This window comes from Struthio camelus, chromosome 1 (genome assembly GCF_040807025.1).
Source record: "Struthio camelus isolate bStrCam1 chromosome 1, bStrCam1.hap1, whole genome shotgun sequence".
Lineage (NCBI taxonomy): Eukaryota > Metazoa > Chordata > Aves > Struthioniformes > Struthionidae > Struthio > Struthio camelus.
The window spans coordinates 88,911,275-88,924,330 of NC_090942.1; the positions used below are offsets into that span (position 1 = coordinate 88,911,275).

General features: G+C 46.5%; 1 protein-coding gene across 7 annotated transcripts in view; it reads right to left on the reverse strand.

The window, feature by feature from the left end:
- Positions 1-12: 12 nt before the first annotated feature.
- LOC104152054 (alpha-2-macroglobulin-like protein 1) overlaps positions 13-13,056 on the reverse strand; it is a 28,088-nt gene continuing 15,044 nt past the window's right edge. For 5 of the 7 annotated variants that reach the window (XM_068955640.1, XM_068955681.1, XM_068955672.1 and 2 more), the window contains 18 exons: positions 10,741-10,969; positions 10,301-10,424; positions 9,986-10,107; positions 9,524-9,575; positions 9,025-9,108; positions 8,419-8,595; positions 8,012-8,093; positions 7,194-7,350; positions 6,148-6,222; positions 5,767-5,938; positions 5,102-5,316; positions 4,579-4,794; positions 4,060-4,175; positions 3,288-3,378; positions 2,989-3,057; positions 1,859-1,961; positions 1,139-1,180; positions 13-211 (listed from right to left, as the gene is read on the reverse strand). In XM_068955640.1, the coding sequence (XP_068811741.1) occupies positions 1,140-1,180; positions 1,859-1,961; positions 2,989-3,057; positions 3,288-3,378; positions 4,060-4,175; positions 4,579-4,794; positions 5,102-5,316; positions 5,767-5,938; positions 6,148-6,222; positions 7,194-7,350; positions 8,012-8,093; positions 8,419-8,595; positions 9,025-9,108; positions 9,524-9,575; positions 9,986-10,107; positions 10,301-10,424; positions 10,741-10,969 (2,125 nt within the window). In that variant the 3' untranslated portion in view covers positions 13-211; position 1,139. Of the gene's footprint in view, positions 212-1,138; positions 1,181-1,858; positions 1,962-2,988; positions 3,058-3,287; positions 3,379-4,059; positions 4,176-4,578; positions 4,795-5,101; positions 5,317-5,766; positions 5,939-6,147; positions 6,223-7,193; positions 7,351-8,011; positions 8,094-8,418; positions 8,596-9,024; positions 9,109-9,523; positions 9,576-9,985; positions 10,108-10,300; positions 10,425-10,740; positions 10,970-13,056 lie in introns of those variants that run through there. The other 2 variants (XM_068955650.1, XM_068955688.1) reach the window with 2 other exon arrangements.

The window sequence follows — 13,056 nt, forward strand, 5'->3', positions numbered from 1 at the left end:
ACTAAGCCTGAATAATCATTCAACCAGACAATCCTAGTCTCCTGACTTTTAATAAGATGCCAGGCACAGTCTGATCCTCTAAGAAACTAAGTGCTTAGGAGGCAATGCCAAGCATTTCCTCTTTTCGCTTTTCATCTCCATGTGGTGGCTGGAGCAGGGGTGACAAAGGACTGAGGGATAAAGGCTGCAGAGGATGGGTCCGTCCCTGTTCCTGTGGAGACAGCAAAGGAGAAAAGTCTGTGTTCCTGAAGTATTAAAACCAGCCACCAGTAACTCAAGATATTTTTTATGCTTCATGAACAAACAGAACTGCCAAGACATCAAGGATAGGCTTCTCTCTAACTGGCCCCTTAGCACATGTTTCAGCCCCATGTGTAAAGTCTAAAGCAGAATCTCCACTAAGAGAGCAGGGATTGTGGCAGACATCCTAGAGCAGGGCTGTGCGTATCCCCCTGACAGTGCTCGTGTTACATACATGCTTATTACCCACAACCACGGGGTGCCCCTAACAGTGTCTTTCGATGCCTCATGAAGCAGGTGTTTTTCTGCCGCTCATTGCCTGCAGACAAGGAAGCATGTGGATGTATCAAAGTTTAGTACAAGACTAGGCACTCAGAATTCAAGCTTTGACTTTGCCCAACCTGGAAGCAGAGTGGGACAGATGCCCACTTCCTGGCAAGGATCAGAAGCCAGGCTGGGACTCTGAAAGGCCTAGCAATGAAAAGGATTCAGGCCCTGCAATGAAGGTGAACATGGAGTATTGCATGCACAAGGCCAGAGGGCTCTGGAATTGTAGTGGAAGTGACAGGGATTGGAACTGTATTGACTTGAGGAAAGTATATTCTATTCACAATGGCAGGATTGGTAGTAGGATTTGGGAGAGGCAGTCTTTGTGTTCTGTAGCATACCTCCAACTCTGTCATGAGCTGGGCACCTCAAACCTTCAAGTGCAGTTCTCCCTTTCCATTGTTTTAACCACTGGGATACAGGAACTCACCCTTAGCCCTGCCAATCGCTTCATACACTCAACCTGCCATGTGGCAGGTTTCTTGACCAAGGACCCTAGCCTGCATCCCCCTCCCTCTCCATCATCTTCAGGACCATGCCTGTGATGTCAAAATATGCCTTGGGCCCTCACCTTACTTGCAAGGGGCATTGTAGCTCATCACTGTAGTTTCTTCTGTAAGAGGAGAGAAAAAGCGTCAGTGAGATACACTTGCCAACAATTCACTAAAGTAATCCAGTATTGTGCCTGTCCTTCTAGGGGAGGTTAAGCCCTCATTTTACAGGCCATGACTCCTTCCACTGTGACAAATGAAATCACCTGTACATGTCAAAGTTTCTGCGCTGTGGTTAGCCTGGATTCACCCAAGTCATACAGTCTGCGACCTTTCGAAGCCATAAGTCCCAACCAGCATCATTATAGTTATGGGATTCCTCACTTTCTGAAGAAATAAAGATCCCTGGCACATTTTTAGTTTTTCCTCCCATTAGGGACCCCAGAGAACACAGGCCAAATTATTGTCACTGTCATTATTCTAAGCTATCCCCTCACTTCACTGCCTCCCACAAAATGAATGTCCAAAAGCACAGCTCTGAACTTCTGGCTCCCCTCTTGTTGGAAGAGTTAGACACTAAGTGGAGCCACATTCCAGCTCCAAGCTTGCAAGTTTTAGGTGCCAGAGAAAGAAGGATCCACCATTTTGAAGCCCAAGAAGGTAAGTCCATTACTAGAGAGTTTTTAAGGGGAGGTTAGATGAACATGTCAGAGATGGTACTGTCTTGGACTTGACAATTTCACAAAGTTCCTTCCAGTGTTACGTTTTCGAGATTTCTGCAGTCCAGCACCTGAGCTCACCTGGCATGTAGTAATCATAGACCTTGATATTAGCAGGCTTAAGATCCTTCACCTGCATGTCCTGCTGCACAAGCAAGGTGTACGCCTGAGGCTGCCGAGTCAGCTAAAGCCAAGAGATGCAAAGATTACAGTCAGAACTAAAGTCTTGTAAGACAATCCCTTCAACTTGCTTTCACTAAGACTTCTGTGAAGGAGGTCTCACCACTGTGACAGATCTGTTCTACCTTTCAGTCCATCTCAGAGATACCTTTTACTTCAAACTCTGTGGTCATGCTCCACTTGGGGGCACCAAATTTAACTTAGTTCATTAGAGATACCAAATCCATGGAGTCAATGAGCATTAGGTATCTAAATGTAGTACTAGCATTCCCAACAAATCCCACATTCCCATTCATTTCTGCTCTGAACTCCTTCATACAGGACTTCTTTTCCTGCATCAGGCCTCAGTTGTTACTTGGTCCTATGTAGTCACATTAGATTAGTTTTTATTCTGTAATCTCATACAACCTGTTAAGTTAGACAGATACAAGGTGTGGATGAACATCTGCTTGATGGTGGAAATTACATGAGCTGCTGTTCAGTGGGTTTCATTTTGTGCTACTTGGCAGCCTGAGCTGAAATCTGTCTCTACACTGCCTTTCTGCTCTGTGCTGTAGATATAACAAAAAGAGCTCTTCTGCAAGTCTATTGCAGCCATCCTCAATAATCAGTTTGCTATGAGGCTAGCTTAGCTCAGCTGATGATACACAAGTGAGGATAAAGAGTCACAGCCCAGAAAAATGTAGAAGTGCTCCTTGGAAATTCAGAGGATTTTAAATCCATGCCAGCTCTTGTTTCTGGAATTGTTTAGCTAAGCATGTGGCTAGAGAAAGGCTGGAGTGCTTGTTAATCTGTTGACTAATGAGGTTGTGGAGTGAGCATTGCTGCTCACAAAATCATCGGGTTTAATTCTGAGTAATCCTGCCTGCACAAACAATCTTGGATACTTCCTACTACATCATTCATGCTGCTTACAGGCAGGCAGCAACAGCACTCACTGCTTAAAATACCCATGGAAACAAGAGTAGCCTAAAAAATATCTGCCAACCCACAGTCTTCTTAATGATTACATTAGGCTACATTCCACTCACTTCATCCAGATAGAGAATAACTCGGTCAGCTTCGCTTTCAACTTTCTTCACTAAAGGCATTTTCTTTAGCTGAAAATAGATAAACAAAACAAAAAAAGACACATCCTGTCAGAAAGACTCTATCAGGAAGCAGAAATATTCAGGGAGATTTGTCCTTGTGAGAGTATGGACAAAATATTCACAGAGCCCACAGGAATGCTCACGATCATGCCTGCATTCCTGCATGATTGCTTACAATCCTGCATCATGGATATCTGTCACCATTCCCACCCCAGCTGGACACAAACTCTCAGTCTCACCTCTTTCAGTGAACCTGCTATGGGGCTGTATCCAGACAGCAGCTCCACTTGGATCAGGACCATGTTGGTGGACACACGGTTTCCTACATAGCTGCAGCAGGAACCCAGGGAACAGCACTAATGTTACTTTCTGAGCCACGATCTCCACAGATACTCCAGCCCATCTATGATACTCAAGTGGAGGGATCTGCCTTTCCTTCCAGTGCTCCTCCTGTAAGCATACCTGTTCCTGCACTGTAATAAATTCTTGTGCTTCCTCTGATCTCTCTTTCTCAACTGAGCTGAGCCAAGGAGAAAGAATTCCTTGGAAGGTTTCTGGCGTTTCCTTCTCTCGGTAGGACTGAGAATACTCTATCCTCCTCCTGTCACGTTGGCAGTTCTGGCCCAAATCAGGCAGAGGTAAAGCAGAGGAGGGTAGTGTGACAACGAGCCAGGAGCAGAGAAGGGAAGACTTTGGGATGAGGTCAGCAATCAGTCCCACAAGGCCTTCACAACACCGGTGTTTTGAGACTTCATTGTATAGAGAGGTGAAAGCCATAGGCCTTGGGAGAAATTGTGATGACTGATGCAATGAACAGATAGGACTACAGCCTAAACCATCCCTCTAGGGCCTAGTACCTTCCACCCAGCTGAGGAGAGCATAGTTAAAGGAACAGAGAAGTCTAAGCACTCGGACTTCATGAGGGAAGGGGAATCCCAGCCATCTAGAGACTGATGCAGGCCAGAAGCCTCTCAGCACAGGGGAAGAAGAGGGAAGCTGAGTGTCTCCTACCGAGCATGGACAGTGACAGGAAACTGGGTGGCGTTGGGCAAGGTGCACTCTGTCTGCACAGACACAGCAAAGGTGAGGTCGCTTCTCTGTGGAGGGATGTGGTACCTCAGAACGGCCTATCAGGAGAGACAGAAAGAAGCTGGTTGGCAGAGAATAGCAGCTTTTTGCTGCCAAATATCCTTGCCTAGGGTTTGGCTGCTATTTGCTGTCTTGCACTGGCATAAGAGAAAATGATGTGGTGGAAGCAGAGGTTGTGCTACTGCACTGCTCCTGGTGGTTGTCACATGGGTCCTTAGAAGAGAGGTATAGCTCTGACTAGGTAAAGACAATCAAAACTTCATATGGGAAACTGCTGTTCCTTTCCCATCGAATCCCAGCTATTCCTGCCAGCCCTGAGGCCCTAGGTTTCTATAAGTCACTAAAGTCTGTTTTCAGTCCTAGCTAAACAGCAGAGTGAGAAGTTCCCTGGCTTTGCAGGGCTTTTCTCCAGGCAGATCTTGCTTCCCTGGCTGGGCTTACCTGCAGGAAGAGGCACCCATGGCCTTGCACACGCACAGTGTAATCTCCAGGAATGGCTGCCAGCTCCACCGTCTGTAGCAGGAGCCGATTTGTGTTGTCTACCTGGATGTTTTGGCTGAAGCCCTCAGAGGAGAGAGAAACCTGAAGATCAGGGCCCTCCTTGCTGAAGGTCTTGGTTGCATACAGGGCTAGGGCTTCTAGGGCAACCACTGTGTCCTGAGGGAAAAGACACGCACTGAACAAAATAGGGTCCCTAATTCCTGTGCATGCCTAATTCTTAGCCTTTCCCTCTCTTGTGCTACAGTTACAGCCCAAAGAGCAGGGTGAACATTCCCCTTGGACTTTTAGCATGAAACTAGCTCAGAAGAATGCAAGTATTAGGATTCACCCTTTCAACCCCCAGGAGCAGACATCCTCTCTTTTTTTTTTTTTTTTTTCCCCTACAGGCAGGGCTAGAACCTGTTGCTCTCACAAGCTCCAGCTGACAGCAGGTTCTCTGCTGCTGATGGCTCCAGTGGTATACCTGAGTTGAAGCAAAGCCTCCATAGGGGTTTTGCTGCTTGGTGAGCCAAGACACTATCTGGGATGCTTTTCTGATGTCATCTGAAGACAAACTTGACTTTGAAAGGTGAGCCATCAGGATACTAGATGTCAATTCCACATCAACAGATTGTGCCCGATACCAGTATAGGGACTCCTCTTCCTGCTTGGACTGTTGACTCCAGAACATTTGGTCATCTAAGGGTAGAGTGGGAAGACTTATGGAGTATGTAGCTGTATCTAAAGACCCTGGAGTCCTCCTCAGCCCCTGTGCTTAAGTACTGAGTGAACAAGTACATTGGGACAAGATACAGATGCATATCTTCCTCCTTATCTTCCACACCCTGATTTTGCCAATAAAAAACAGCTGCAGGCTAGGAAGGAGCTCTAGAATATCCACGAAGCTCCTCTGGTTTGGAAGACCAGGAGACCAGGACTGTAAGGTCATCCATAGAGCAAGTTCATCTCACAGTATGGATATAGCTTGTGTCAGCTTGGCAAACAGAGAATATCCAAGCCTTGGGCTCCCTGCACAGCTCTGACAGCATTCCCCACTCCTGCCCTGCAGTCCCATGGTGGTCTAGCCCTGGGGTCTCCACACAATTCTGCCAATGATGTCCCTCATTCCCACCTCACAGACTCTGGTACCTGATTTTATGGCTGCCTTATCCAATCTTTTGAGGATTTTCTGCCTCAGTGCTTTATCACCTGCTACTGCAAAGGCATTTGCAGCTAGTGCCAGGCTGTAGAGGTTGGAACTGCCAGTATCCGCATTGACCAAGTCTTTTATACATTTCAGAGCTTTCCGCAAAACTGGGTCCTAGGATACAAATGAAAGCACACCAATTGCTGGCAAGGTGTCTTGGGTAGGAACTGCAGCTTTGATGTGTGCAGAGGAGGGTGGGAACAGGGACAGGACACACATGGAAAAAACTGTTAATGCACTCCTATGTGAAGACAGGTAGAGTTCAAATGTACTTGTCTGCCAAGAGGCTATGCATACAGCATGTCCCTGCTGTTGATACTCACAGAACGTGGCATCCCTGAATGTATGAGAGCTGTGATGATCACAGAGCTCAGTCCCAGTCCTTCCTCCACTGCACCCTGCAGTCATCACAAAACAGAGAAGAGGAGGGCTGCCATGAGGAGAGAGAGGGAGAAGTTTTGCAGTGCCTTCTGCTTTCCAAGTCAATTCCAGGTCTGCATAGACAACAGTGCTGATCCTTTTCTTCTGGGAAGTGTCAGGGCTGGTATCTGCTCATGCAACTACCACTACCAGAGCACTTCTCAGTCACAGGACCCCAAGATTGTTTGCGTAGCTGATTCCCTCCCTCCACTGGACACTGAGCACATTTCCTTTTCCTCTCTCCCTGCAAAGGATTTTCAGTAGCAGATTTTAGTGCCAGAGGACAGTGATGCTCCCACAGCTCAAGTACCACATTACATCTCAGCTGAGGGCTGGGACAGTGGCAAGGTGTGAAGGAGCAAAGAAAAATGTAGCTTTTGTGAGGGAAAGTAAAAAATACCATTCTCTACATTTGGAGGAGTGATTCTCTGAGGGCACCTGCCTGTGCACTGAACTGCTGGTGGCTCTGCTTTGTACATATTCTGTGTGTGTCTATGCATATACAAGTGTTGCGTTCCTGAGTGTATACAGCACACTCCTGGAAAGGAGAATCTCATGAGTGTCTGACATCAATCTCATTCATTCTCTATACAGTAGGGGCTCTGAGTGAAGGAAGAAAAGGCAGCTCAGTAGTAGGGAAGGAAGCTAAAGCAGTTTACCAAGGAATAATAGAGACCTTGAAAACCTTTTTGGTTTTAGGGAGTGTGTTTGGATTTGAGCACGTTGGTGCAGTTCCCATGTGGGTATCATCAAATGTAAACTTCCATCATCCACAACCAGAAGAAATGTCACAATGACTAAGCACAGCCCTGAGCATCATCCAAGGGAGACCTTGGGCCCTTCAGGGCCTTCCTCCTGCAATGGGGTTGGGTTTGTTCTTGGCACCCAAATTGGGCCAGACACTGAAGCAGCTCTGAAGTGCCTAATCAGCAGTCAGGGCATATCATACCATTAGGCCATTGTTGAAGAGCTTTCCCATACTCTTGAAGCAGCCAGAAGGAGTTTGACTTTTGATTAGGGCACTGGCAGCATCCTTTATATTTTGCTCATCTATGTGAATGAAGTCCTGGGCTTGGCTGAAGGTCTTGAGGACAAGGGCAGTCAGCCTAGAGCCAAGGAAGAGAGAAGAAAACCAGACTGAACCAGTCACTGACGCTCATCTCCAGAAGGAGACAGAAGCCTCTGTATCTTCTACTATCTCATCCCTGAAGAAATATCAGCAGGCCATGGCCTTTTGGAACAGGGTGAACTGGAAGCAATAGCCATGAGATAGATGCTATGGAAGTCTGTAGCTGAAGCTTAGATTTTTTCATTTGCAGCAAGAGAATATTTGAGAGAGAGAGAGAAAATTCTCTGGGAGTTCAGTGCTTCCCCCAGGTCTCTGTCCATTACAACATGATGCCCCTGTGTGATGTAAAGCCAGAAGGGCTGATATTTCATGACCATAAAGGTTGATCACTCAGCCTCTCTCACATGCCTCTCTGGGAACAATGCACCCTGGAAATCTTGGGAAGAATAAAGCTTTGAAGCTAAGTTTTCAGAAGAACCCTCAGCTGGGGTGCCCAAGCACAAACACTCAAACAGGGGTACCCCAAATCAGTTCACTGGTGTGGCTCTCTTCTGAAATGTCTTAGAAGTGGTTTCTGTTTGAAATAACTTCACATCTCCAGACTCATTCAGGTTCCCCAGTTGCCAAAATCCAGACCAGTTTGAGCATGATCAGATCCAGTTGTCGCCCCTCAACTGTTTCTGGAGATCTCTGCTTACCATGTGTTCCCTGGCTCACTTCCTTCCCCAAAGGCACTGTATGAGCCATCTATGTGCTTATATAGGAGTTGCTGCTGATATCCTGAGGAAAGAGGCAGGAGACAGTGAAGATGTTCTGTGTCTGCCATATTTTCAAGGTGACCACCCCCTTCAATAATTGTAGTGATAGTTATAGAAATCATTGTCTCTGTGGAACTCAACAAAGGGCTTTCAGAGGGGTGTCTTTTACCCCTTGTTTAGCTGAGACAAAGGAGCCTGATTACACCACTGTAATTCCGAAGATATCAGGCAAGTGACACTGGATAAATCCTGCTCAGCACTAAGGTCTCTGCTGAGATCTCCATCAAACAACCCAGCTTAGTGAACATCACCATTTAGTAACCCAACATGAAAAGAAATCAGCTCACCACTTTCCAGATAGCCAATTGCTTTCTGTTTGATTTCTGGAGTCAGTTGTCCTGTCTCTTCAAGGTATCGTGTGATGAAGACATTGGGAGCAAAATGAACCATGTTCTGCTCTCCACAGCCACTGGACATTTGGAGGAGCTCATCTATGTTGTCCAGTGCTGTTCCCAAAATGTCTCCTGTGGGACAGAAAAACAATTTAGAGAGCTTTACATATTCTTGCCTATAAAACACTTCTGCGCTCACTGATTCTCCAGATAACCCACTAACACTGGGTTCAGTTCACTTCTGCTCACACTGGGAAGACATTAATGTCTGCAGACCTGTGGCAGTTTAGAACTAAATGGTCAAAGGAGCAGGCTGGTAGGAACATTGATATAGTACTCCTTCTGTCTTGCCCTTGGCTGGGTGAAATTACAAGTCCATCTGGCCCAGCGTCACTTGCGTAAGAGAGGCCAGAATGGGATGCTTTCCTGGAAGACCAAGGGGCTCTGTATTACACCTCCCTTTTTGTTACTTGGTTTACTACAGAAGATACGGTGGTGGCACTAGAAGAAAAGTCTCCTGTAGGGAAAAATCTTAATTTCCAAGACCTCCCTAGAGCTCACCTAAGAAAGAGATGTGGGCTCTCTCTGACCCAAGGACTGTGTTCTCTGGCACAGTGAAAGTGATTGTCTCTGAAACAGAAGTTCCTGCAAATAATAAAAGCATCAGTACAACAACAGGCAGAAGGGAGATGGCAGACCCACAGACATTCTCAGGGGATAGCATAAAAAAAGTAGGGAGCACCTGGTCACTGGAACTGAAGTCAGAATTCAAATGATAGGATGACACAGTGATCAGGTCATCTACAGATGTGTAACTCTGATGTGGTTATATAGTGGCTTGGTGCTCCCAGGTGGTTGTGATACTGGGGAGAGCTGAATGGCTTTGCCTCCCTGTTAACTTCCTGAGAATGCTCCAGAGTCCCCAATTTTCCCCTCTCCATGCCCCTCCAGACAGTACTGGAGATGTTTAAAGACCACACTGCTTCTGTTTGGTCTCCTTGATCCATGCACATGTACAGGCCCACTGATAAGTCCCTGTCTCCTGGGTACCTGCACCTACCTTTCGGGCACAGAAGGGATGTGTGGGTCTTTTCCTCCAACAGCCCCTCTGCCTGGTGGGAAGAAGGCTAGTCAGCTCAGAAGGGAGTGGTAAAATGAGATGTCATTCGGGCACCCCACCACCTTTGTCAGAATACAGCCTGCAAAGGGCTTCACACGGACAGCAGGTATATGTTTGTTGCTAGTGAATTTTTGCTGGGAAGCAGGCTTCTAAGTTTTTATACTGACACTACCGCAAAGGCCTTGATAGCAAGCAATTCTGGCAGCTCTGACCCACAGAGCATGTCCTGAGCTGCTGTCCTCAGCACATGCCCTTATTCAGCCTCACTTGCAGAATCACTCCTCTACTAGCCTCCCTAAGAAATGTGTTTGCTCTGCTGGTGAACTCTCTCAGAGCCACTCCATTGGGCTGTTTTGAGTCTGAGAAAGTACTGAACCCTCCAGGAATCTGGAGCAGACTGACCTTCACCAGCAGATGTTTGACCATTGTGTCCTTCCCTCCAGTCTCTGGCACAAAAGCTGTACTTTCAGTGCAAACGTCTTCCTGCTCAATCACCTCAGCAGTGACAGTGAAATTCACTTCCCCTAAAAAACAAAACATAAAAGGACCAGATTGCACACCTGCACCAACATTTCAGTTTGCTCAGCCTACAGCCACTCATTCATACTTTGCATAGTAGGCCACCTTCCCTTCCACCCCAACTCTGGACTCCTCAAGCAGCTCTGCCAGTGCCTCCCTCTCCTGTCTTAGACCCTACCCCTCCTTTTTCCCCCTTACCTAGTTTTGTTGCCTTCACATCCCAGAAAAATGTTTTTGTTGAATCAGGGCACAGACAAATAGCGAACCTGATATTTGCGTGCACAAATTCAAAATCCCCAGAATCCTTTAGGCTAAGCTGGAGCTAGAGGTGAAACAAAAGGGAGTTGGGGGTCAGTCAAGCCCAGAGGACCAGGGTAAGCATGACAATGGCACTGTTGCTATATCTGTGGGCCACCAACAGCCCATGGCCCTCACAATCCTGTGGGGTTGTGTCACAACATGGTTGAGCCTATGCCTGGAGAGAGATGGCTTTGCACAGAGCTTTTGTGAATAGCTTCCTTGGGATCTTTTACCCAGTTTCTGAGGGGACAGCCCTTTGTCTGGGCCTCCATCAGTGAAGTAAGTAATGTTACCATACACCCCTCGGCCCAATACCCATTCTGGAGGGAGCCACTTACCACCATGCACTGCTTCAGGTAGCTGAAGACTTTGGTTGTGAGGGGGAATGACTCTCCCCGGAAGACAGAGTAGGGCAAGGTGAGTTCCACAAAGAAGGGCTTGAAGCTCTGCAGGCTGATGGTCTCTGAGATTCCCAGCCCATGGCTCTCTGAGGTGCAGAAAGCCATGGCCTTCCACTCTGTGATAGTGTCAGGTACTATGACAGGTAGCTCAGCAGACCCTGAATCACTGAGGAGAAAACAGAGAGGAAGGAGTTGTCCCCATTCCTGTGAAGATTTCTCTTCTGGTGTTTGGGAGGATATCTGGGTAATTTGTGGGAGGAGATCTGGGTAATTTGTGGGAGGAGAAGGGCTGGAGAAATGCATTTTAAAGTGACAGTATTTCCAAAAAAACGATTCCTGTTGCTGATTTTGAATCACAGCCTTAATTTTTATGTCTTCACTCTATTTAAAAAATGGTCAGGCCTACAGTAGCCCTATTTGGTTACCATATTAAGGGGAGGTACATTTTAATATTGGTTGGGCACTTGGGGCCAGGGGGTTTAGAGAGGGAATTACAGAAATATAAAATACTTATACAAATACCTTTTGCTCGTCAAGGCAGCTGGGGAAAAAGACAGTACTACAGATATATTTCAGATATATTCTTGAGTTAGGAAGGGACCTATCTGAGCAAGGATATACAGAAATGACCAAGGAAGACCGGGCATAGGAGAGTCCCATCCCTGTGTTCCCAGGACGGCCAAGCATGAACTGTGACTGGACCCGACTGTATTCCTACAAAAATGATTTTTCTTGGTCTTGTTCAGAAATACTATACTCCCAACCGTGCAAGCATTTATGACAGTGCTACTGCTTTTCCTGGGATGAGCCAGAGGTGAAGGTGTGAGCAGGGAATGGAGATGGAAAAATGAAGGAGTGTGAGCTGGGAATGTGTATGAAGGTGTAAGGGTTCTTAGGCAGTGGGACAGAGGTATGGAAAAGATAGCAAATAGATGGGCAAGGAATGACTGGAGACCCCTGTAAATCGAAATTTGTTTCTGGACAGTGTTGCAACTCAAAGTCTTGTTTTGAGTGGGCACACTGAGCCCCCAGGAATCCACGTATACACCGAGCCTAAGCCATAAAGTACTGCGTGACACGTCTACCACACTAACACCCAAACCTTCAACCACAGCTAGGCAGTCATTATGAGAGTCACTTATGGATCTACATACCCACAATAGAAGACAGCCCATACCCTGAAATATGCACAATCCAGCCAGATAAGATGGAGAGGTCGAAGTCTCATTTTACAGATGAAGAATATTGACATATGGGAGAATGAAGAAAGTTGAGATGATTGTCTGTATGAATAAAGGGAGAGCTGTGGGTGTTGCATACCTTGACTATAGCGAGGCCTTTGACACAGTGTCCAATAGTATCCTTGTGGCCAAGATAGTGAAATGTGGACTGGATAAGTGGATGATAAGGAGGATGGCAAATTGGCTAGATGATCGATCTCAAGTGGTGCTCAGTAAAACAAAGTCCAATTGGTGGCTGCTTACCTGTGGTATCTCTCAGGGATCGATAATTGGGCTGATACTGCTTAATAACTTTATTGATGACCTAGAAGAAGGGATAGAGTGCATTCCCAGTAAGTTATCAAACTATACCTAACTGAAGGGGGCAGAGGTGGTTCATATAACATGCAACAATACAGGCTGGGGACCAAATGCCTAGAAAACAACTTTGCAGGAAAAGGGTCCTGGTGGATGATAAGTTGAGTATAAAACAGCTGTGTACTCTTGCAACAGTGAAGGCATCTACCTCTGGGTTGTATAAGGAAGACTGCAGCCAGTAGGTTGAGGGAAACGATTTTTCCACTCTGTTTCTCCCTTGTGAGATCACATCTGGAGAACTGTGTCCCTTTTTGGTCCCTCTAATCAAGAAAGACACTGACATACTGGAATGAGGCCAGTGGAAGGCTACAGAGATGGTCAGGGAGCTGGAGCATATGATGTACAAGGGGAGGCTGAAAGAACTGGGGATTTCCAGCTATAAAAGGGGAAGGCTAAGGGGAGACCTCATTGCTGTTTTTAAGCTACCTAACTTATGGGGCTGTAGAGATGATGGAGCAAGACTCTTCTCGGAGGTGCGTAGTGATAGGATGCTAGCTAACAGACATAAGTTAGAACATGGGAAATTCTGACTCAATATAGGAAAAAAAAGAATTCAGTGAGGATGGTCAAACACTGGAAGAGGTGCCCAGAGAGTCTGTGGAATCTCCATTCTTAGAGATATTCAGAATTTGACTACAGCAGTGTGATGTAATTG